At 38.4% G+C, this 27,034-nt stretch overlaps 1 protein-coding gene and 1 non-coding gene across 2 annotated transcripts; one reads left to right on the forward strand and one right to left on the reverse strand.

Moving 5' to 3' along the window:
• The first annotated feature begins 10,801 nt into the window (after window positions 1–10,801).
• LOC124899175 lies at window positions 10,802–10,962 on the forward strand. The gene has a single exon (XR_007056300.1). It is a non-coding gene; the product is annotated as a U1 spliceosomal RNA (small nuclear RNA).
• A 3,817-nt stretch (window positions 10,963–14,779) lies between these two features.
• Window positions 14,780–18,379, reverse strand: LOC107872178 (putative late blight resistance protein homolog R1A-10). Its single transcript, XM_016718955.2, is given in 1 exon segment — window positions 14,780–18,379. A coding segment is annotated over 1 exon segment (3,525 nt). The 5' UTR covers window positions 18,365–18,379; the 3' UTR covers window positions 14,780–14,839.
• Window positions 18,380–27,034: the final 8,655 nt, after the last annotated feature.

The following is a 27,034-nucleotide window of genomic DNA, read 5'->3' on the forward strand; positions in this document are numbered from 1 at the left end:
TTAATCTTGAGTTTCTTGGATTTTTATTTTGAAACCCTAAGGAGAATCTTTGAGCACTTTTAATGAATGAAGGTGTATTTTGGGGTCCTTGGAACTGAATTTCGTGTTTTAGGGCTAAGGGTGGAAAAGGACCATTTTTCCCCAAAAACGGAGTATTTAAGTCACTTGAAATCTTTACATAGGTGCCGTCCATTCCATTGCCTATGTTTACATAGGCGCCACCTAGGCTATCGCTTATGTTTACATAGGCGCCGCCTAGGATATCTCCTATGCTTTCCAGTGGCCATGGGCGATTGGTTAGGCGACGCATATCACTTTGAAAGACCATAACTTCTTGCTCGGGTGCCGAATTTTAGCAAAATTGGTATCGTTGGAAAGCTAACTCGGAAACCTGTCATTTTACACATAGTAGGCTTTCTAATTCGACATATACAAAGATTCATGGTCGATAGAAGTTGACACAAATTATAATGTCCACTTAAGCTTAATCGGTCGAAGTAATTTTCAACTCGTCCTTGAGTCAGATGACCCCTATGGTCTAAATTCAAGTTTGAATGGATTCATATGCTACACAAATAATTAACATGCCGTATTGGCATAGGATTTATGGCTTCGGGATTTATCAACACATCGGAATCATGGTCTATCTTGTAGCCCGAAATGCGAGGCGTTACATTATCCCCTCCTTAGGATTATTCGTCCCGGAATAATGATGCGGGACACAGACAGACATGATTTTCAAGCATAATAAAGGACTAGGAAAGATAAGATAGGAATAGTACCTTCTGTCTCCTCCTCCATCGAAGCAAAAAAATTGGGATATCTAATTCTCATGTCATCTTCTCACTCCCAAGTTGCTTCTTCGACTTTCTGATTCCTCCACAGTACCTTTACTGAGGCTATCTCTTTGCTCCTCAACTTTCGAACTTGGTGATCTAAAATTTCAACGGGCTCTTCTTTGTAAGACAAAGAATCTATCACTTTGACACCCTCTACTGGCAATACCAAAGAATAATCTCCAATGCATTTCTTCAACATGGATACATGGAATACCGGATGAACGGAACCCAAACTTGTAGGCAATTCTAGCTCATAAGCAACTGGACCAATCTTTCTTAGAATCTGATATGGCCCTATATAACGAGGGCTCAATTTACCCCCTTTTCCAAACCGCATAACTCCTTTCATAGGAGAATCCTTGAGAAATACCCAATCACCAACTTCAAACTCTAGTTCTCTTCTCCGAACATCGGCATAGGACTTCTGATGACTCTGAGCATTCTTGAGTCGTTCTCTAATGATCTTCACTTTCTCCATTGCCTGATGAACAATATCAGGCCCATATAACTTCATCTCACCCACTTTATACCATCCTATCAGAGACCTACATCTCCTCCCATACAAGGCCTCAAAAGGAGCCATCTTGATGTTAGCATGGTAACTATTATTCTAAGCAAATTCAACCAGTGGCAGGTGATCTACCCAACTACCATTGAAATCAATGATGCATTCCCTCAACATATCCTCGAGGGTTTGAATGGTACGCTCAGTTTGCCCATCCGTCTGAGGGTGGAATGCTGTGCTCAAATTCACTTATGTACCTTAACCCTTCTGAAAGGATCTCCAGAACTGAGATGAAAACTGCATACCTCTATCGGATATAATGGACACTGGTGCCCCATGCAACCAAACTATCTCCTCAATGTAAATCTTAGCATAACCCTCTCCCGAATAATTAGTACTCATAGGCAAAAAGAGGGCTGACTTTGTCAACCAGTCTACAATCACCCATATAGAATCATACTGGTTTCGGGATCTCGGAAGTCCTGTAATGAAGTCTATGTTTATCATCTCCCATTTCCATAAAGGCAGGGCTATCTCTTGGAAAGTACCACCTGGCCTCATGTGTTCTACCTTCACTTGTTGACAGTTCAAACACTTGGACACAAAATCAGCTACATCACGTTTCATGTTATTCCACCAATATAAGGTTTTTAGATCATGGTACATCTTAGTAGATCCTGGGTGAACGATATATCTTGAAGTGTGTGCCTCATTAAGGATTCTTTCCCACAGCCCATCAACATTCAGAATGCACAATCTACCCTGAAATCTTAGAATACCATCACCACCAATTTCAAAGAACATAACCTTTTGTTGACCCACATCTTTCTTGATTTGCATCAAGATGAGATCTTCAACCTACTTCTCCTTAACTTCAGCACAAAGGGATGACTTAGCTAACTCATGAACAATCACCCCTCCATCTTTGGAATCTAAGAGTCGCACTCCCAGATTTGGAAGGCGGTGAATATCCCTCACCACCTCTTTCTTTCCTTCTTCTACATAAGAAAGGATGCCCATAGACAACCTTCTGAGGGCGTCGGCTACAACATTTCCCTTGCCCAGATGGTAATGCATACTCATATCATAGTCTTTCAAAAGTTCCATCCAATGCCTCTGCCTAAGGTTCAATTCTTTCTGCAAGAAAACATACTGCAAACTCTTATGGATGGTATAAATATCAACTTGCACTCTATAGAGGTAGTGCCTCCAGATTCTAAGTGCAAACACCACGGCTGCGAACTCCAAGTCATGAGTGGGGTAATTGCGCTCATGCACCTTTAACTGCCTAGATGCATAAGCTATCACCTTACCATGCTACATCAATACACAACCAAGTCCCACACAGTATGCATCACAATAAACCACAAAACCATCAACACCCTCGGGAAGGGTCAAAACAGGAGCAGTAGTCAGCTTGTCCTTCAACTTCTCAAAACTATTTTCACATAAGTCAGACCACACAAACTTCATCTTTTTCTGAGTCAGTTTAGTAAGTGGAGCAGCTATGGAAGAAAAACTCTCTACGAACCTTCTGTAATACCCCGCCAAACCCAAGAAGCTCCGAACATCGGTTGGAGTCGTGGATCTGGGCCATTTTCTCACTGCTTCAACTTTCTGGGAATCCACTCTTATCCCATCACTGGACACAATATGCCCCAAGAAGGAAATAGCATCTAACCAGAATTCACACTTAGAAAATTTGGCATATAGCTAATGATTCTTAAGGGTCTGAAGAATAATTTGAAGATGATTGGCATGATCCTCTTTACTCTTAGAATAGATCAGGATATCATCAATAAATACAATGACAAAAAAGTCAAGAAACTAATGGAATACTCTATTCATAAGATCTATGAAGGCTGCAGGGGCGTTAGTCAACCCGAAAGACATGACTAGAAATTTGTAGTGACCATATCGGGTTCAAAAGGCTGTCTTGGGAATGTCTGACTCCCTAAATTTCAATTGATGATAAACCGAATGAAGATCTATTTTCAAAAAACACTTAGCACCCTGAAGCTGGTCAAAAAGATCATCAATCCTAGGAAGAGGATACTTGTTTTTAATCGTGACCTTATTCAGCTGACGATAGTCTATCCACATACGAAGGAAACTATCTTTCTTTCGCACAAAAAGTACAGGTGCACCCCAAGGGGACACACTGGGGAGAATAAAACCCTTATCTAGAAGGTCTGCCAACTGCTCTTTTAACTCTTTCAGTTCTGCGGGAGCCATTCTATATGGCGGAATAGAAATAGGATGAGTGTCTGGCAACACATCAATGCCAAAATCTATTTCCCTATCAAGTGGTATCCCTGGGAGATCTTTGGGAAAGACTTCTGGAAACTCATTCACTACAGGGACTGACTGAAAAGGAAGATTTTCAACTCTTGAATATTTTACTCAGATTAGATGGTACATACAGCCTTTGGAGATAAGCTTTCGGGCTCTAAGATAAGAGATAAAGTGACCTTTAGGTTCCACAGAACTCCCTGCTCATACAATTGGTGTCTCATTCAGAAAAGAAAAAGTGACCTTTCGGGTTCTGAAATCAAGGGTGGCATAACACGAATGGAGCCAGTCCATCCCAAGGATGGCATCAAAATCTACCATATCAAGTTCTATAAGGTCGGCCACAATATCCCTACTAAGAGTAGACACAACACAACTTCTATAAACCCTTCTAGCAATAATAGAATCACCTACAGGAGTGGAAACAGTGAAGGGTTCTTCAATGACTTCGAGCTCAAACCCAAAACCAACAGCCACATAGGGGGTCACATAAGATAAAGTAGACTCGGTATCAAGCAATACATAGACATCACGAGAAAAAATTTGTAACATACCGATGACAAGATCTGGTGAAGCTTCCGCCTCCTGGCAGTTAGTCAAAGAATATAACCGGTTGCGACCGCTCCCGATAGTTGAAGGGGCACCCTTAGGAGGAAGAGCCGTGGGGGCAGCTTGAGGCCTAGTCCCCCTTGTATTTCCTCCAGCAGAAAGGTAATCTCTCTGAAGATGCCCCACCTTGCCACAAGTATAAGAATTTCTCCCCTTAAAATAACACCTCCCTGAGTGATTCTTCCCATAAGTCTCGCACCGTAGATGAGTACGACGCTGTTGGGCCATACTGCCCTGTGACTGAGTATCTGGGGCTCTGAATCCATGAGGAGTCTAAAAACTCTACGATCTTTTGTCTGCTGGTGGTATGGGCGCTGGGGCGCTGGCAGCTAACTGTGCATTACTCCTTGACTTCTTCTTTTTCCATCTATTTCCCCAGTTGCTACTCTGTGGCTGGTTGTGATTCTGATCCGCGGTTTTGGCTCTCTTTGCTTGCCTGTCTTTCTCTCTTGTTTTTGAAATTTTCTTTTTCTTCTCTTCTATCTGCTGCACATGAATGGTCAGCCGAGCAAAGTCTAACTCCTTGTTCAACATAGCCCCCTAGCACTCAAGTACTAGGTTATCAGCAAGGCCGGATGCAAATTTCCTCATCCAAGCTCTCATATTACTAGTCAACTCTGGTGCATAGCGGGCTAATTTATTAAACATCAAAGTGTACTCCTGGACACTCATACTGCCCTGCTTCAGATTCATAAACTTTTTCGCCTTGGCCTCCCTCAACTCCAGAGGAAAGAATCGATCAAGGAAAGCTTCCACAAACTCACCCCAAACTGTGGGCTCAACACTCTCACCTTTTCCATCCTCCCAGTCGAGATACCACTGATTCGTAACATCCTTGAGCTGATAAGTTGCTAGTTCCACCCCTTCAACCTCATCCATATGCATTACCTTAAAGATCTTTTCTATCTCATCCACAAACTCCTGTGGATCTTCCTCCAACTTGGTGCCAGTGAACTTAGATGGTTTCATCTTCATAAAATGTCCAACCCTAGTAGCCTCAGATGTAACAGATGCAGACCCAACATCTTTCCATCGTTGATCTTGGTTAGCTACCAACTGTGTCAGCATATGAATAGACCGCCTGAATTCTGCATTTGAAATATCTCCTTGAGCAGTTGGGGATGGTTGACATTAGTTTGCAGAGCCCAAGATGGACTGGTCGGGACTGGAGGGACTCTCGAAGTAGGGATAAGTTCTGGAGTGTGAGCTCTGTTACCGGTCTGCATCCCATAGGTGGGATGGACCTTATCTGCCTGAGCATTCTGATCGATGATACAACGTGGAGGCATACTGTGTTTCTAAAATACAAGTGATCATTGATTAGGGGGCAGCTCAAACTCTGAAGCACGAACTAAATCACAAAGAAGGGAAACATTTCCTAAACGCCTAGCAGCCTCCTGCTTATAAGTGTGGTGCACTACACATCCATAAACAGGACTCTATCCAACGCGATTTCACAGACACCCTGGGACCATGAACCGTGCTTTGATACCAAGTTTGTCATGACCTAAACCGGGGCCCTGTCTATGACGAGTATTCCAAACCATGAGGCCCGAAACACCCCTATCTATCTGGTAATCATGCACACAATTGATATGATATGAGAAATGCGGAAGATACACAATATAACGGAAACATGGTCAAGAATCATGCGAAAGTAATGATGGGGAATAATGTCCCAAAATCTCAACACAACATTTCTATGACATCTACAAAATCTCTACTACATGACTAAAACAAATGTCTATCTGAAAACTGGGACAAGGCCCTAGTAGACCCAAAACTAATAAATGATAAATTAAACTGCAGACATCAGGCCTTCCGAAAGAAGGCTCACCACTAGATTCTGCGATCTGTCGGAAGGAAATCTACTGGTTGTCTAGACCCCTAGATTGTGCCTCTGAACCTGGGAGGAGAGGGGGTCAATACAAAAGTACTGGTACGTAGAGAAATCAAAACAAAAATATAATATTTTTACACAATATAGGCGAGAGCCATTATAAAGCAGTTTCATATCAAATTATTTTAAAACACATGGGCATAATGTAATAGTTTTCAATACCAGTGTAATGCAATTGAGCTAGGTGGAATACCTTAGTTCCACGACTATGTGGAATCCGTCTCTGATGCTTGGCGGCCAAGCCTCCAATCCAAGTAGCCGCCAGGATTTGGAGCCGATATACCCCCCATGTGAGTACATAGCAGGGAATCCCCCCATGTGACATGTCCCAATTATTTTATTATCCTCCCATGTAGGATACAATATCATATGACCCACATCGGCAACTACGGTTTCCAGCGATGAGCCCTTTCACTAAAACGCCTTCTTCGGGCATCCACCTTTCTCATGAAAATCAATGCATTCAAACTTTGTTCAAATCAATCACATGTCATACTCTATAGGGTATCGTCATACCCGACTTTCAAGTCAATCGGTAACATATCATTCTCTTTAGTCAATCATCATATGAAACATATTTCAACATGAACAAAACAATCCCCCTCTTCGAAAGTCAAAAACCATATCCAAATTATGACATTTTTAGACATTTCATGACATGCATTTCAAGATGATTTCAAATGATTCATATCACGTGAAAACTTAAAACAATATCATATCAAGAGAGGGATTCCAGGTAAATCATACTCTCAATTTATCATCATTATGAAACACATGCATATCCATATACAATATATCAAATCACCTTGGAATTAGGCCTAAAGACCAAATCAATATCATAAAACATTTAAAACATATCATATTCGTAATTTCAAAAACCTCATTTTGAAAACATGAATTTTTAAAGACCATTATATTTTTGAGATAACCCCACGTACCTCTATATGCGAAAATTATAGGTGCTTCTTGAAGCCTACGTTCTGGGGATTCCAAATATGCGATTAGTTTCTAAAACCACCGGTTTAATCTTGAGTTGCTTGGGTTTTTATTTTGAAACCCTAAGGAGAATCCTTGAGCACTTTTGATGAATGAAGGTGTATTTTGGGGTCCTTGGAACTGAATTTCGTGATTTAGGGGTAAGTAAGGGTGGAAAAGGACCATTTTGCCCCAAAAATGGAGTGTTTAAGTCACTTGAAATCTTTACATAGGCGCTGCCTAGACTATCGCCTATGTTTACATAGGCGCCGCCTAGGCTATCTCCTATGCTTTCCAGTGGCCATGGGCAATTGGTTAGGCGACGCATATCACTTTGAAAGGCCATAACTTCTTGCTCGGGTACCAGATTTTAGCGAAATTGGTATCGTTGGAAAGCTAACTCGGAAACCTGTCATTTTACACATAGTAGGCTTTGTAATTCGACATATACAAAGAGTCATAGTCAATAGAAGTTGATACATATTATAATGTCCACTTAAGCTTAATCGGTCGAAGTAGTTTTCAACTCGTCCTTGCGTCAGATGACCCCTATGGTCTAAATTCAAGTTTGAATGGATTCACATGCTACAAAAATAATTAACATGCCGTATTGGCATAGGATTTATGGCTTCGGGATTTATCAACACATTGGAATCATGGTCTATCTTGTAGCCCGAAATGTGGGGCGTTACAACCTCCTTCGAGCTGTGGAAATAGCTTGTTACAGAAATGCAGCTGCGCACAATAGACCCTTGTGGTCCGGCCCTTTTCGCCACCCCGCACATAGCGAGAGCTTAGTGCACCTGGCTTCCCTTTCTTATACCTATCAGTTAATTGATTTGCCGAATTGTTGGTGGCATAAATACTCACATAGTTGCTGGATAATTTGGATTTTGTTCTCTACCATCTTCCTTTCTTTTCTTTTTTGTTTTCTTTCATTCGGTTTGTGTGTGTGTCTGTGTGATATTTTTATAACTGTTGTATGTGTTTTTATCTCAATGCTTATTCTATCTAACATGCGATTGATAGGTTGTGAAATAAAAAGAAGAACCTGCTGAGTTCCTAGCATTATTTAGTTCCCTGTATCCAACATGCGGAGGTATGTATCCAGAATACTACTATAAAAGTATAGTATCTGCCACATCTAGCTTTGCTTGAGATGTTTTGGAAGGAATTCTTTACGGTTGTCATCTAAAAAGATAATTCTACACCTAAATGCAGTGTGTTGAGACTACCTGGTAGGTTGTCAAGGTGCGAGCTGGTCCTGATATCATGGTTATAAAAAGAGAACAACAGAAAAGTTAGATTGTGATGTTATCTCTAGATCATTCGGTGTGGGATTTTGCTTTATTTCTCAAGCCCGGAGGTGTTTAAAACAGTGTTTTAATTTGTAAAGTTTAGTCTTTACAAATTTCTTTATATGATACTATATTAGAGTTGAGACTCAATTCCTGTTTCTTGATATACCATATATTGAGCCCACATGTTATTTTCTATGCCTTCGATGTCTAGTCTTGGGCGTGGATGTGAGGAGAGAGGGGGCAGGGTGTTAATTTTCCTTGAGCTGTTGCTGTCTCCGTTACATGGTCTTGAGCACTCCTCATCTCATGAAGCTCAAGGTCGTCAGCTTTCTTTACGGTCACCTTAACTGACCGATTATCATGTTTCTTCTGCAGGAGGCTGCTGTTAGAAGTTGTCAGAGGTGGTTCACCTGAATGTACATGTTACAGTGCTTTTCAAAACTGTTGTTGGTTCCCAGGCATTTTTAACGATAAGATGGCATTTAGCATTTTACAATTATGGTTTCTTATTCCAATCTTTCCGACATGCCTTCGTCACTACTGCATTTTATTTTCATACTGTAAACTTGCTGTAATGTGACCAAGTGGTCATGGGTTAAAGCCGTGGAAACAGACTCTTGCAGAAATGCAAGTTAAGGTTGCATACAATAAACATTTGTGGTTCGGCTCTTACCCAGGCCCCATACATACCGGTCTTCCCTTTGATGATTTTGATTTTCTTTACTTGAGTCGAGGGTCCATTGGAAACAGTCTCTCTACCTTCACAAGGTGGGCTAAGGCTGCATATACAACACACTCCCTAGATCTCACTCAAGGGAATACACAGGGTATGTTGTCAAACTATTTGTTCTATAGTTGTTGCAATTGGTGAATTTGTTTGATCAATATTGACTAGCTATTTTCTTGAACAAGTAGGCAGCAGCAACCAGTAATGAATGTTTGTGAAGGGTAAGGGTATGCAGTCCATACCACCACCTCAAAGGTGAGATATAGAGGTTGTTTTCGATAGATGCCCGGCTCAAGATAAAACAATCTAGAAAAGGAATAGTAAAAGGACAAGATACAATAGAAATTGTCACACTCAATAATACCATAGACAAGACTCAACAAGTATAAACAAATGATACAACACTCGGAAATAATACTAGTACTATAGCTACTAACACGGATAACAAAGTTGTCCTACTTACTAGTATTGATGCACTCGTTCCTACTATCCTTCTACCCAAATCCGCCTCCTCCATACTTTCTTATCGAGGGTTATGTCCTCGGTAAGCTGAAGCTACTCCATGTCAGCTCTGATCACTTCCCTCCAATATTTCTTTGATCTACCTCTACCTCCCCTTTCTATCCCTAGCCAACCTCTGAACCTCCGAACTAGAACATCCGTTCCCCTCCTCATCACATGTCCAAGTCATCTCAACCTCACTTCCCTCATCTTGGCTTCCACCGTAGCCAGTCCCACCTTATCTCGAAAAACCTCCTTTTTAATCTTACCTTCCATAGTACACCCATACATCCATCGTAGCATTCTTATCTCTGCCACCTTCATCTATTGGATGTGAGATTTCTTGACTCACCAACACTCCGCCCCGTACAACACAGCCCGTCTAACCACCATTCTGTGGGACAATGATTACATGAGTTGAACTTAAATGTGAAACACAGCGACTAGTTGAAAATGCCAATGGAATCGTACATGATTGTTTAAAGCCCCCAACCATGGTGCTGGTTGCTTTAATGGCTCTCTAAAGACTCTTCAGTTGTTATCTTTTTTTACTGACATCTTTAGGTAGGCAGTTTAACAACAACGACAACCCATAGCAATCTCACACATCAAGCAGTTCAAAAAGAACAATACAGAATTAAAGAGGACATAGCAAATAACCTTAAAAACACTACGGTAGCATTTAGAAAACAAGAAACAATAACAATAGCCAAATAATGCGATAACCGAAGTAATAGAAATAATGAAGAGTATCACAAACGTAGGACAAGAAACTACATGCGTAGTGCTAATAGCCGTGGTGCAAGTATTTACATTATCACCGAGAAAAATCTCATATGTTCATTTTGATTTAAAAAGAATGACTTGCATTGTTAATTTTTCATGATTGTTAGTTTGTTATATTAGATACAGAAAGATGCACTTAGTCCCACACCGTTAAGTGAAGAAGATTTAATAGTGGCATGGAGATACAATAAAACATGAGTTCAAGCCTGGGAAATAGCCTCTGGCAGAAATCCAAGGTAAGGCTGCGTATGATACACCTTTGTGGTGGGACCCTTCCCTGGACACCGCGCATAGCGGCAGCTTTAGTGCACTGGGCTGCCCTTTTATGGAGATACAATAAAAAAAGGCCAATTACAGCAGAGAGAGATACTTACCTAGATGGGGTCGATGGGAGATTAACAAGGTCCATGGCCTAGGTTGGTGACCTCCATTGTACTTTGGTGGGGTGCCTGCCTAAGGTCCTGTAATACCCCAAAAAAATACAAATCAATATTTGTGCCATGTTTCAAGCTTATGAATTTTACATCATGGTTCCTTGGTAGTTTCATGATCAAGGTTGATGTGAATTAAGGTCTCAAATACGTCCTAGCTATTAGGCGAATCAAAACATTCCTTACCGATTGAATTCTTGAGAAGGATATTGCTATAGTCAACTTCAAACGAGAATATCTATCATTATACTATGAATTTTGAGCTCATCACCCACCAACAGATAGATAATTGAATTAACTTTCCAACAATACCAATTTTTTCAAAATCCAAGGTCGGAGTAAAAAGTTATTATCATTTTACCGTGGGCTGTCCGGACTACCAAAAGCGACGGGAAGGACCGACGGACTGTCGTACCTGCGATGGACCGTTGCACCTGCGATGGACCATCGCACCTGCGACGGACCGTCGCCCATAACTCCGTAACTGAGGTAGTAAGCCTGTTTTCTCGCCAAAAAGTGATGATATGAAGCGACGCTCCATCCCAGGTGCGACGGTCCATCGGCCAAACCATTGCAGACCTCCGTTTAGCGATTTTAAGTCATTTTTAAAGGAATTTTGGGTCTTCTTCCACCCATTTAAATCCAAATTAACCCATTATCCCATTATTTCCTTACTTTCTCTCAAGAACAACATATTTTCTCTCAAAGAGGACAGAAACCTAGTCAAGAAATCAAGAACAAGATTCAAATCCTTCTTCAAGAAACTAATTTATTCAAGTTCTTCAAGCTCAAGAATCATCAAGAAAACATCAAGATTTGTGTTCTCCAATCCAAAAACATTCAAGAAAAGTTAGATCTATTTCAAGATCAAGCTTTAAGGTATGTTAAGTGTTCATCCTTGGGTATCCTTTCACCATTAGAGTTCACGAATCCCTTTTAAAACTACAATTTGGTTGATTTCATAGATATCATGTTCGATCTAAATTTAATCTTTCTTATGTTGTTAAATTGGATTTTAATTCCATGATTTACCTCAAGATTCATGAAAAACTAGCTAATTGTGGAATGATTTATACAAACTACATGTTGAACTCTTGATCTACAAGTTAGGTGTAGTTTCCATGATTGGATTCAAGTGTATTCATGATTATAACATTGATTGGGTTTCTAATCCATGATTTAGTGCAAGATTTATGTGAAATTAATAATTATATGTGTAGTATCATGTGAATTCATGTTAGAGCCTTGAAATTGTGAACTTGATGTTGAAATTGTGATATTCATGTGTTGATTTGTATTTTGTGCAAATACTATGCCTTCCAAGTGTTAAATGAATTGTCCATGTGAACTAAACAAGAAAAATCATATCATATAAGCATGTATACTAGTCCATGCCATTCAAGTGTTTGATAAAATTCCTCTATAGTTGTATTATGAACAAATATGCATTGATATGCTTGGCAAGAACATGTAATGCTCTATTTTCATGATATCGAGTCCTGGAGGTATTTATACCCGACAATTTAGCTATGTACCTAGAGTCATGTCATGTTTTCACGAAACTCTCAGTCAAGCCATGTTCAGTAGACTTCATCCAGTCTTACGACTCAGGAAATCTCAGTAATCTCATGAACTCAGTTAGTTAACAGAATTCAGTAGTTTTTCATCAGTCTATGAAACTCAGTAAACTCAATCCAGTTCAGTCCTGTTAACCATGTTCAGTGTCTATTCAGATGGGAGTAGGAGTTAGCACCGAGTGAACCTAAGGATGGGAACTCACCTGTTATATAAGGGTGCGATTCTTAGAAGCAATCCCTGCGTTCTAGAACTACGTAGCTAGCGTAGGTTGAGACATCATAACCTGTTATATGAGGGTAGATGAGGTGGCTTAACCTATTATATGAGGATCCCACCGTTCTCATTAGAGTAACCTATTATATGAGGTCACTCACAGTTGTCCTTACCAGTGGCGCGGTATTGACACCCTTCCAATCAGGGTACAGATTGGACCCAACTTAACTATAATATCTTAATTGGAGCATGTCGATTAGATAGCTACTTCCCACGGTCTCAGTTACAGATTCAGTCTTAGTAATAAAACTCAGATAGTTCTACAGATTTTAGGACTGTCAGATACAATCACTAAGCTTAGTACGAAACTCAGCTAGTTCTATTATAAGTAGGACTGCCAGATACAGTCACTCATGTTATCAGTTAGTAGAATTCATGCTATCTTATTATTGTGGTGAGTCCTCATAGTTCAAGGACGTGGTTATTCTTATTATTTTTAGTCACTTATTTCAGTAGCCAAAGTTAGTTGGGGTCTTGTCCCATCAACTCCTTAGTCAGACAATTAGAGGCTTTCAGACTAGATGTTCAACAGTTTGCAGTATTTCAGATGTTTCACTTTTGGTATTGTCATACCGTTTTATCAGTTATGTTGCAGTATTGAACCTTATGGCATGTATTTCGCAATTATCTCAGTTATATTGTTATTACAGTATTACTATCATGCAGTGCTCAGTTACAGTTATCAGTCATGGGTTAGCTTGTGGTCCTTCGGGATCGTGAGCACCATGTAGCGTCCCGGGTACCAGATTCAGTGCGTTACAGGTCCAAAGTCTATCTTGAAAGAGAGGAGGTGTTTAATATAAGGATTCCTCTTTTCTGGACTGAACAAGGAGGAAGTATCACCTGAATGAAGGCATTCATCATAAATAATGGTCCTTCTACACGGCATCAGATGTGAAGAAGAGTAGAAAAACAGAAAAATTGAACTCGTTAAGTCAAACAACTTTTCCGTTCTAGCTTTTATCGAACAAAAATCATGCACAAGATCATGAATATGGAAACTCAGGTGCCTACCACCTCTCACTATCACCAAGCTACTAGAAATTACATAAACCTCTGTTACTTCTTCCACACCCTTCAAATCAGTTGGTTCCACAAGTCCTTCATCACCCCATAATTTTTTCAACAAAGAGATAATAATATCTTCGTCCTTTGGATAACTTGCAAGGTACAGAAAGCACGACTTTAGGTGATCTGACAAATAGTCATAACTAGAAGTTAGGTGTAGTATCTATGATTGGATTCAAGTGTATTTATGATTATAACTATGATTGGGTTTCTAATCCATGATTAAGTGCAAGATTTATGATGAATTACTTATATGTGTGGTACCATGTAAATTCATGTTAGAGCCTTGAAATTGTGAACTTGGTATTAAAATTGTGATGCTCCTGTGTTGATTAGTATTATGTGCATGAATACGTAAACTGTAACTAAGATCATAAGGATTCTGAATACTAAGTTTTGAGTACTGATAACATGAGTGACTGTATCTGACAGTCCTGATTCTGATGGAACTAGCTGAGTTTCGTGCTGAGCTGAGTGACTGTATCTGACAGTCCTGAAATCTACAGAACTATCTGAGTTCTATTATTGAGACTGAATCAGTAATTGAGACTGTGGGAGGTAATCATCTAACCAACATGCCCCTTTCTTGCTAATTTGGGGTACCAGATTCGAGTTTGAATCTGTAATTGAGAATGTGGAAGGTAATCATCTAACCGACATGCCCATTTCTAGCTAATTTGGGGTACCAGATATAATTAGAAATAAACTTCAACCTATCATAACGCAAATAAAAGAAATTTACGAAATAATAGTTGCCAAATAAAAAAATTTGAAGTGTGAATTTGAAAAAATTTTAATTGTAGGAGCAAAATAAATTTAGAATTTAATATATTTTTCTTAAAAAAACATGAAATATAATTTAAATGGGTTTATTTTTTGAAAATAAAAAAATTAAGTTTTTTTTTTAAAAAATAAAAACGAAAATAGGTTTTTGGCTGTTTTTTAAATACCAAATATAACTTCAAATTTTATTTGAAATTGTCATGCCCAAATATTAATTTTCAAATAGAGTGAAAAAAACTTCGAAGACAAAATGAAAAATTTATGTCCTGCTCTAGTAATCTACTAAAAGCTTGTCTTCTCCGGTCATTTCTTCAACATATTCCTTAATCTTGAGTGCCGACTCTTTAAATTGAGGGCTATTCCACACTGAGATAAACTTTAATGAAGCAATATCTCCAAAACTCTCTGGGATCTCTATAAGCTGAGGACACGATCATATATATAATTCTTCGAGCATGGGAAAGGATTCATCTGCAATAACCTGCCATTCAGAAAAAAACATATAAACCAGTAGTAGAGATTTGAGATTGTGGAAGGTGACTTGTTCCATTTTCCATGCTTTTCCACCCTGGATGCTTGCGTCAAATAGTTGCAAGTTTTGAAGGTTGGGTAGTGATCTCCCAATTCCTGACAGTGCATCTGATGTCAGATTGAGGCCATCCAATTTCACTTCTTTCAAGCTCGAAGGGAAATGAGAATCAGACTGATGTGTATGCCCAGAACACACAAATATAGCATGAACTCTTTCAAGTTTAATAAGGACATCCAATCTTGGAAAATATATCTGGTCTGCTGCTGAAAAATCCATGACGAATCCAAGGGTTTGAAGATTGGGAAATCTTTTGAAAATATCTTCTGAGTTTACTGAACAAGAGAGGTTGAGAAACTCTAAGGTTGTCATATTCTCTAACTTTGTAATTGGTTTGTCATTATTATCCGAATCAAAGACAGAACAACCAGAGATGGACACATATCGTAGCTTTGCGAGACTCCAGATAGTAGTGGGGGATAATACCAGGTTTGATTTTGATTCCCTGTTATCCACCGCCAGAGTTTCTAGATTGCAGAGGTTTGAAAATGATGGAGGGAGAGCTTTTTCCTTCATCCGAATCCTTAAGCACCTCAAATGAACAAGCATGCCTATTTCATTCAGCACAGTATCTGGCAAAATTCTACCCAGCACCTCCAGCCTTTTAAGAAGCCTCAGGTGTCTTAGGTGACAGTTATACAGAGAATATCCAGATTCTATCTTCAAAGAGAGGAGGTGTTTAGCACAAGGATTTCTCTTTTCTGGACTGAAAAAGGAAGAATCATCACCCGAATGAATGTCCCCATCATAAATAATGGTCCGTCGACGCAGCATCAGATCTGAAGAAGAAGAGGATAAAGACAGAACAATTGAGCTCTTCAAATCAAACAATTTTTCCTTTCTAGCTATTATCGAACAAAAATCATGCACAAGATCATGAATTTGGCAACTCGGGTGCCTACCACCTCTCACTATTACCAAGCTACTAGAAATTGACTCATCCACACAAACCTCCGTTACTTCTTCCACACTCTTCAAGTCAGTTGGTTCCACAAGTCCTTCATCACTCCATAAATCTTTCAACCAAGAGATCGCAATATTTTTGTCCTTTGGATAACTTGCAAGGTACAATAAGCACGGCTTTAGGTGACCTGACAAATGATCATAACTTAATTGTATAACCTTCATCACTTCCTCTTCATCCTTAAAAATGAAGGAACTCAAATTATTGAGAACTTCAAGCCACAAAGCCTCTTTCTTTTCCATCCTTGAAATGACTCCGCCGATCAAATCAAGTACCAAAGGAAGCCCATCACACTTTCGGGCTATTTTTTCTCCAACATCCTTTAGTTCATCAGGGCAACGTTCTTCTCCGAATACCCTTTTCTCTAACAACTCCCAACTTTCGTCTGGTCTTAGCAATCGAAGATCAAGAGGAACACTGTGGAGTTTTCCATGCAAAGCCACTTCCTTTTTTCGACTTGTTAAAATAACTCTGCTTCCTTTCTGAAATTCAGTTGGAAAAGGTCTTGTCAGCTCATCCCATGTTGCAGTATCCCACAAGTCATCCAAGACAATAGGGTACCTCTTTCCAAACAGTTGTCTCCATAGCCTATCAGCAACGTCATCGTCTATGTAATCCTCACTTTCTTTCAAACCAATAACTTCATTGAAGATTTTCTGCAACAACTTTTTCTCATTACGTTCCTGGTCAACTGTGCACCAAGCACGAATGTCGAAATGGCCAACAACAGACTTTTCAATATATACTCTGTAAGCCAAAGTAGTTTTTCCAAGCCCCGGCATGCCGAGTATGGAAATGACATCTACCTCAGCTGGTCCACTTGTGAGCTTCCGGATTATCCACTCTGTCTCCTCCTCAAAACCTACGTTTATTTTACTAGCTATTGATGACCTGTTTATAACTGGCTTGTTGGGAGAGTTTGTAAAAATGATACTCGTGTTCTTGGAGATCTTCTCTTGTACCTCTTTTTTGACAAGCTTGATCTTTTCTACAGTATCAGGAAGTAAGAAAATAAGCTGCAAGAGACCATGATCTCTGGCAAGAATTGAGTTAATGGCATGTTCCGCCTCATATGCCAAATCTAGAATACGAGTCCAAAGATCTCTATGCAATTCTTGCTCCACATTCCCAAAGAACGATCTTATGTGTACTAGGTCTTCTTTGACCCGACTGATTTCTTCTTTTATCAAAGCAACTGAATAAGCATTGGAATTGAGCAAGTCATTTAAGTTTCGCAGTAGAAGAGTCATGAACAGCAGTCCATCACTCATGGGGAAGCAGAGCTCAGATGAGTCTGCAGGGGCTTTCAAGAAAACATGTTTGAAATCTTTCAGAAGTTCAATATTTTCCAGCAAGTCTTGACTTGCACAACTTATTTTGTCCGTTGAGTTCTCTTCTAATTTGCGAATGAGAATGGACACCTCCCTGATAAGTGCTCCAACACGTGCCAATAGAACAGATAACTTTTCATTATGAATAAAGTCCTTTGGCATATCTGTAAGAAAAAGCAATAGGAACTCTATCATGACATGAATGTTGGAAGCTGAAGTGCTACGAGGTATAGCATTAACCATGTGCTGTTGTAGGTGAATCAGATGTTCTCTGAGAATGTCTGGAGATGCTTCTAGGAGCTTCTTAATGAAGCATCCAAGTTCTGCCGACTGTGAAGCTTCCAATATTGTAGAATATATGTGCATAACATCCAGTGAGACCGGAATTATCTTCAAAAGTAGATGGACTAGCAGGGAATTGACTTGAGAGACTTCATATTCTTCATGTTTTTTATATGTTTCTTCATCTTTTTCATCTGTCTTGTGAAATTGACGAGACAAAATAACAAAACAGAAGTGTCCTACTCTCTCAGCCATAAGTTGAAACTGCGGTAAGGCATATTCAATTGCCTTATGCTCGATCCAACCATTTACTTTCAGCCCATGGAAATCTCTTAAATTGCAAAATACATTCTGAAGAAGCTCATATTGAGTCATTGATGGGAAAATCAACTCAGCACGAACCTTGGGTAGATAATGGAGATTCACAAGAAGTGAGTCCAGGAGTTCAACCAACTGATCCTCTCTCATGGTGACACTTAATTCAGAATGATGATCTGAGATTTTACAACTTTTGATATTTTCAAGAAGGTGAGGAACAACATGATCCTTTAATTTAACCAGCATGTCATCTCCACTCTGATGAAAAATTGACTGAACCAGATCATGAACCTCATATGATATGCAAGACATTTCGGCATTAGAACCATCCAAAATGTAATAACAAAGCTGTAAACATGCTGACAAAGATGTCAGCTCCAGTTTCAGGTTCTCAATTTGATCTGTATCAAGAACAATTTGATCTGCTTCATTCTTTAACCTCTCTATGAAATCAAGAAGATTGACAATGTCCTCGCGAAGCACAGCAGATGATACCTGCTAAAAAAACAAACGTGCATCAAAATTTTCAGCACACATAATTGCCACGACAAGTTTTACTCTTATTTTGCAGGCAACTAATGTAAATGTAAGCTAAATGTTATTTTACAGACAATGTTTACCTTCTTCAAAATAGCCTACTGAACAAGCCAAGTGTTTGTCAGAAGCAAGAGTTAGATTTCTTAGAATGTCACTCAACTAATGATAATTGGTCAAAAAACCACTCTACATATTCAGGTGGTATTACGCTGTTTTAGATGATGTGGAATTTGTTGTAACACCCCGTACTTTCGGACTAGAATTTAGACCATCGTTCCTATAGAACCGAACTAAGAAATTCCTTGTTAATATATGTGTGGTGATCAGTCCTAAGATGTAGGAATACCTTTGAGTATGATTTGAGGTCACAAAAATCCCCTAACCTCTAAGACGAGTTGAAAACATTTCTATCGATTAAGTTTTAGAGGATGTTTCAACTAGAGTCAACTTCCAGCAACCATAACTCCCAATATATATATAGAATTAGAGGCTCTACTATATATCAAATGAAAGGTCTTCGAATTATCTTTCCAACGATACCAATTTTACCAAAATTCGACACCCGAACAAGAAGTTATGGCTTTGCAAAGTGGAGTGCGTCGCCTAGCATAAGGTGTGCGACACACAACCTAACTTATGCTATAAGGTGTGCGCCGTACAACCTAATGTGTGCGATAAAATGTGCGCCGCACAACCTAGCTTATGCGTTAAGGTGTGCACCGCATACATTGTGGTTCAAGTGACTTAAACACTTCGTATTTGGGGCAAAATGGTCATTTTCCCACCCCTTATATAAGCCACAAACACGGAATTTTACTCCAAAAACACCAAAATATACTTCTTCCAATTTTCTCTCAAGAACAACACCCCTTAGTCCCAAACAAAAATCAAGATCCCTCAAGATTCAACCGTGGATTTTCAAAATTGATTGAAGATTTGGAATCCCCAAACCGTAGGCTTCAAGAATCATCCATCGAATTCCTAATTCGAGGTACACGGGGTTTTCCTAAAAATCGCATGGGTATAGAAATCATGCTTTAAGAAAAGGGTTTTTGGATTTATGATTTTATTCACGTTTTAGAAGCCTTGATGGTATTGTTTTGGCCTTTAGACCTTCCTCCAAAGTGATTTGAAATCTTACATATATATATGTATGTGTTGATATTTGAATTGAGAGCATGACTTACATGAAATCCCTCTCTTGACATGATTTGTTCTATTTTTCATACGATATGGATCATTTTGAAGTGCATCTTGAAAAGCATGATATGAAACATCTTGATAAATGCTATGATTTGAGTTATGGTTTTGAATTCAAAAGAGAGGGTTGTGCATGTTGATAAATGTTGAATATTCATATAATGAAAGGGTTGCATGGTTTTGCCAAAATCACATGACTACCATATGTTTGAAAAATTCTGCATAGTTTTGACTTATGTTTCAGAACATGAACTCTCTTATACTATTTGTATGTTTGGGTGTTCTGAATTGAGTTTTAATGAAAAGATCATGCATGATACTTTATGGCTCAGAAATAGGACTTGCAAGTCTTGGTGTGATAACACCAATTCAGATTATGCCATGGTAATTCAAAACAGAATAGAATGCATGTTTGAAATCAGACTTTTCAGATGTTGAAACTAGAAAAATGCATAATTCAGAATAGGATAAAATTGGGCACAAAGAGAGCTTAGGTGGTTCCCCGAAGAAGGCATGAGTTCAGACAACTTGTTGCCCAAAACCTTGATTTGTCGATCTGGGTATATTATTATACGTTGGCCTAGTGCCTTGTAGTGTATTAGACTCAGACACTCCAACTCTTATGGCATACTTGGGTTGGGGGCTTCCCCACCGAGTAAATGGCAGATTTCATATAGCCCATGAAATATCAGACTTGTAGGAGAGTGTCACCTAACTCAGAAGTAATACAAAGATCAGAAACTGTCGAAAATGCTCATGCATTTTGAATTCATAACATACATGATGTTTAATGACTAGCTCTCAACTAGTTTTTTAGATAAAAGCATTATTTTGGATTGCTTTGTGTACCAATACATCTGTATTAACCCCCTTCCCCACCTCTCAGGTTCTGAGGCCAATCTAGGGGTCCAAATAAGCAATAGATAATTCAGACAGCAGATCAGATTTTGCAGTGGTGAGCCTTCTCTGTTTCAGAAGGCCTGTCCTTTCAGATTATGTCATTTATTTCAGTTTTGGTCTACTGGGGGTCTTGTCCCAGTTTTCAGATAGTTGTCAGATTTTCATGTAGTAGAGATTTTGTAGATGATTTCAGATAATGTTTAATTGATATTGGATTTTATTCCTCATTGTTAAACTAAATCTAGATTATGACCATATTTTCGTAGCAGATTTTATTTCCGCATTTCCTATTATATATATATATATATATATATATATATATATATATATGAATGGTGTATATGATTACATATTAGAAGGGCTCTCGGGCCTTCATGGTTCGGGATGTTCATCACGGCCTGGGCCCCAATTCGGGTCGTGACAAACTTGGTATCAGAGCAGGGTTCATGGTCCCAGGGTGTCTCCAAAATCGCGTCGGGTAGAGTCTTGTTTATGGGTGTGTAGCGTGCCACACTTATAAGCAGGAGGCTACTAGGAGTTTAGGAATGTCTCTCTTTCTTCATGTTCTAGTTCATGCTATAGAGTCAGAATGTTCCTCTTTCATACTCTAATTCATGCTATGGTGTCGCCCATACGAAAGTAACAGTCATCCCTATTCTTTCCTTACTATGATGTTCTAAGACATGTCTCATTATTGGGGTGATCCAAGTGCAAAATTTTAGAGGTTAAATGGTATGGTCCTTTCTGATTGAGCCACATAACATTTTGAAATTATGCAAGGACTTGTGAAGAGTCCATTAGTGCTTTGGGGTGTATTAATTTTAGTGTGAACCTTGATCTTGATGAAATCGTGCTTTTCAGCCTGCGGTATTAAGTGTATTCAGTCTTTTTCAAAAATTTATGTTGCAAATGCCATGCTTCAGGGGGAATGATGTGTAGCAGAATGTTGGAACTATATTTCTACCTGAATAGTAGTATGATTTAAAGTGTTATTGTCATAACCAATTGGTAGTTATATTGGATCAAGAAGTTAGTGATGTGAAGTCACAAAGTTAGAAGTCAGAGTGAGGGTGACTTTTGTGTAAATAAATATTTTAGTTGAATAACCGATGTTTGAGGATGATTTACCCCTTTATAGTGATAGACTAATGTGGTAGCTAGTAGTGGATTGTATGGTAGTCTATGGGGGGAAGTGTTTGACTCAGATTTTTATGTATACAGAGTAAGATGTGTATTTTTAGATCATTGAATATTGTGTGTCAAGTTTCTACCTCTTGTAATCTTGTTATCATTGTGTTGTTGAAACTAAAAAGTCTAGTGAAGCCGTGTGGGGCTCTTTCGATTCACTAGCATAGTTGCCTTGTCAGTCATCTCATTTTTTTGTTCAAAACACAAAAATCAAAGTCTAGTGAAGCCGTGTGAGGCCTATTTTGATTCACTAGCAACTTGTTGTTCATCTTGTTGTTCTTGTGTTGGTTGGAACTAGGGGTTTAGAGGCGTAATGGCAAGAAATGTGGTAAGGGCGATTTGTTGGATATATGTCTGGCCGAATCTTTTTGCATGAGGTTAAGTTGGTAATGAAGTGATACATCCTTGTGTGTTAGTTTCATAGAAATGAGTTATTAGTTAAGGTGAATTGTTGTTTGCTTGAAATATGACAGTGACCAGATTAGCCAGTAAGTTATGATTATAGACTCATGGTTGCTTGTGGAATTTGAAGGTAGTCTAGATGTACGCTTGGATAAGTAAATGTGATGTGATAAAGCTATATAAGTAGATGAGAGGGTTGGGGTTATAATATAAGATTATGGTTGACCATGTCTATTATGTGACTTTAACCCTCTTGACCTTCTTTTCATTGGTAGTTGTAAACTAGTACAACTTATGAGAAGGTATGTAGTAGATTTTTGAGGTATTTGGATAAAATGTCCCAATTTGATGGACTAGTATATTATGTTGCATTCTTCATTGGTGGTAGATGATTGATGCTAGACTATATGCTTGAATTTAAATATAGAATATGGATGTAAGAATAGTGGCTTAAGATTAATGATGAATGTTTTGTGAGAATTGGGTGTAAGGTTGGGTTGTAAATCATGTTTAGCACTAGACATTAAGTTTGAACAGTTGATGGCCATGAAGGTGGATGTGATGATTTATTGATTAATGATACTAGTTATATGGAAGTGATTTAATAGGCTTGAACGGTGTATGCAATAGATTAAATTTATTTGATCCATGATGAAGTATGATATTGTATGTATGAGGTAAAAGTATGCCCAAGGTGATATAAGGTTGCGGCATTTTTCTAAGGCTATTACATGTTGTGTGTGGCTAGAGGTACCATTGAGTTTCTAGGTGAAGAAAGACTAGTTAGATGGTATATGGTGTTCTAAATAGCCAAGTTAAGGAGTTTTGATTGATAGTGTTGAGCCTTATTATATGATCTTGATTCTCATAGTAGAGAGATGTAAGTTTGGAGTTGTGGTATTTTTCTAAGGCTATTACATGTTGTGTGTGGCTAGTGGTACCGTTGAGTTGCTAGGTGGAGAAAGACTAGTTAGATGGTATATGGTGTTCTAAATAGCCAAGTTAAGGAGTTTTGATTGATAGTGTTGAGCCTTATTATATGATCTTGATTCTCATAGTAGAGAGATGTAAGTTTGGAGTTGCGCTATTGGTAGGCTATGTCGGAAGTAGTATGATTCATCAAAGGCTTGGTGATATCCATGTTAAGTTTTAGAATCTAAGTTTAAATTTTTGAAGGTTGAGCCGACAGAAATAAGAGTTGAAGCGCTAGAGGGTGTGCACTCTGGCTATAGGGATACTCATGAAGATTTGAAGTTTGTAAGTGTTCAAGTATCATATAATGACTATTGGGGACTATAGAAAGATAGTGCATCTCAGAAGGTAGTATTAGCAGTGGGTTTTCCACTGCCAATATAGTCATTCAGGTTAAGTTCTATTTAATTGCGTGTATTGTCATATTCCAGACCCCAGAGGGTAGTTAGTGTGGTTCAGTTTAGAGTTTAGTAAGGGATCTTTCAAATTTAAGATGATGGATTAAAGCTAAGGGGGAGATGATAGAACAAGTAACCAAGTCAGGCTCTCAGATTCTAGTAGTGATGCCAGTATGATATAGAACATCAGAAAGGGAGGGTGGGGCTCAACCCATTCTTATCTTAGTATTTTTCAGCTATTCCAATACCTACTCATGCCTTGCGTTTCGGTTCCATGATCATAGTTCATGTTCATGCATATGATAGAGAATCATGTACTCTTCTAGTTCCAAAATGAGGAGTTCCAGTTCATTCAGTAGTCGGAATCACATTTCATATGCTATGAAATCCAAATTGTAGTAATGCAACTTATGACTTATGTACTCACGCTTTATAGGTGCTCAGTTCCTATAACTCATGCTATACTTCTAATGATTGGCAAAAAATTCAGCTTATAGCCATGTATGCCTCCAATTTAGATTTACTTTGATGAATCCCTGATGTTGATCCGCTATTGCTTAGGCCTCAGTTAAGTGTCAAGTCTCGTATAATATCCTTCCATGCTTCAAGATCTTATGTTCTAACCTTTTAGTGACTCCTCCTTATGTGATGATAGTGGTGATGAGTAAATGTTTCTTGTTGATGGAAGATCATTGTATGCTTGTTTTAGATAAGTCCATAAGTGTGAAATGAAATTTAGGGCCAAGTTTTTTTTTATACATATGATGGTTAATGGAAAATTTGTATGTGTATGTTCTTGGGGTAGCGCGTAGAAGTTGTATTGATGGTGGTTTAGAGAATATATGAAGTACATCTTGATTAATGTTGCCTTGAAGGTCATATGTGGTTATAAAGATAGGCTTAAATGACATGTTGGGATGTAAGTGGAGGAACGCAATATGCGCTAGTGAATCCATAGTAAGAGTTCAGAGTTAGTCATTGAAGTGGTAGGGCACATTATGCTTAGGATGTGAAAAAAAAATATAGAAGGTTGAATCATATGGTTTAGAATAATATCGTGGTGTAGTGTGTTGTATTTTGTGAGTTAGAGTTAGGCTTGATCACGGTGAAAGGATTTAAGCTACTTGAGATATTAGCAGAAAGATTTATCGATGCCCATATGAGAATTTTAAGCTGAATTGAATGAGTATGGTAATTAAGGGGGATAGTATGGTTAAGGGTGTATTCGAGGAGTGTGCTAAGCTTGAAAGTAAGAAGTGACATGGCCTAAATCCTGGTAATTCTATCCTAGTTTATGAGTTATATGTCTATATTCTATGCGATGGAGTAGTGCTATTTTGTGATTTCTTAGTTGGATGTCTTGTGTAACTTATGCCCAAGATTCTTTGCTCCCTAATTCTACTAGGACTTCTTTAGAAAGAGTGTTGAAGAGATACCCCAGTTAAGTATGAGGATCCAGCAAAATTCGGTCTGTATAGCCAGTAATGCAGTTTAGTCAGATAGACAAGTTACTATGGTTTTCCACCTTTTCACCCAGTCCTACTATCCGAAGTCTCATGCGTATGACCATCCCAAGAGATAATCTATTCCATCCATGTAAGTTGCGATTTCAGTTCAGTCCAAGCATTATGTTTCAGATTCAGCTATTTAGTCATGACTCAGTTCATAAATGTTCAACGCATGATCTCAAATTTTTTTTCCAGATATTTTAGCTTAGGCAGTATAATACCCTGGTACGATCTAAGTTTTGTTGATTCATGATTCTTACTTATATAAGTTATCACTTCTCAATTCAATATGTATGATTAGACACGATCACTCCAAGAAAATCCTAAACTCTCAGCTTTAATCAGCTCCTTGAAGCAATTAAAGTCAAGTCAGCTCAGAATTCAGTTTCATGATAGAAGTTTAAATGTCTTAGATCAGCTATATCCTTTCTTAAAAGACACAACATATCCATGTTATTCCAAACCTTTAAGCTTCAACAAGTTCCTACCCATCATTCGGGGACGAATGGTCCCAAGGGGGAGATAATGTAACACCCTGTACTTTCGGACTAGAATTTAGACCATCGCTCCTACTTGTATAGATCAAAACTAAGAAATTCCTTGTTAATATATGTGTGGTTATCAGTCCTAAGGTGTATTAATACCTATGAGTATAATTTGAGGTCACAAAAATCCCGTAACTCTAAGCGAGTTGAAATTATTTCTATCGATTAAGTTTTAGAGGATGTTTCAACTTAAGTCAACTTCCAGCGACCATAACTCCCAATATATATATATAGAATTAGAGGATCTACTATATATCAAATGAAAGGTCTTCGAATTATCTTTCCAATGATACTAATTTTACCAAAATCCGACACTCGAGCAAGAAGTTATGGCTTTGCAAAGTGGAGTGCGTCGCCTAGCATAAGGTGTGCGACACACAACCTAACATATGCTATAAGGTGTGTGATAAAATGTGTGTCGCACAACCTAGATTATGCGTTAAGGTGTGCGCCACATACATTGTGGTCCAAGTGACTTAAGCACTCCGTATTTGGGGCAAAATTGTCATTTTCCCACCCCTATATAAGCCACAAACACGGAATTTTATTCCAAAAACACCAAAATATACTTCTTCTTCAAATTTTCTCTCAAGAACAACACCCCTTAGTCCCAAACAAAAATCAAGATCCCTCAAGATTAAACCGTGGATTTTTAAAATTGATTGAAGATTTGGAATCTTCAAACCGTAGGCTTCAAGAATCATACATCGAATTCCTAATTCGAGGTACGCAGGATTTTCCTAAAAATCTCATGGGTAAAGAAATCATGCTTTAAGAAAAGGATTTTTGGATTTATGATTCGGAAAAAAGCTCAAATATGCCACTGAACTATCAGAAATGACTCATTTATGTCATCCGTTAAAAGTTGGGCTCATTCATGCCATCGCCGTTACAAAATTGGCTCATCCATGCCATTACTTTTAATAGCTGGATTTTAAAAACAGTTTTGCCACGTGGCGGCATATTAGAGGTCCACTTCATTTTTTAAAAAAAATAATTTTTTAAAAAAGTTAATTTTTTTGTTTCTGATGCATTAAAAAGAATCCACCCAACTTTTTGATCCATTAAAATTAGTTTGATTTATGCTTTTAAAATTTGAGATTATTTTGTATATTGCCCCATATCAATAATTTTTTTCCTTTTCTGGCTTTCACGTGTGACTCTGTTCACAATACGGATCAATAATATGATCATCTCCCTTTGAACTAAGTTTTACTTGATTAATTACTGTTAATGAGTTTATTTTGAGATTATTTGTGTATCGCCTCATATCATTCGAGTATTTATAGTTACCAAGCTCATCGAATTTTTTTTTTTGGTTGTATGCGTCTT

This window comes from Capsicum annuum, chromosome 5, assembly GCF_002878395.1.
Source record: "Capsicum annuum cultivar UCD-10X-F1 chromosome 5, UCD10Xv1.1, whole genome shotgun sequence".
In the NCBI taxonomy this organism is placed as follows: Eukaryota; Viridiplantae; Streptophyta; class Magnoliopsida; order Solanales; family Solanaceae; genus Capsicum; species Capsicum annuum.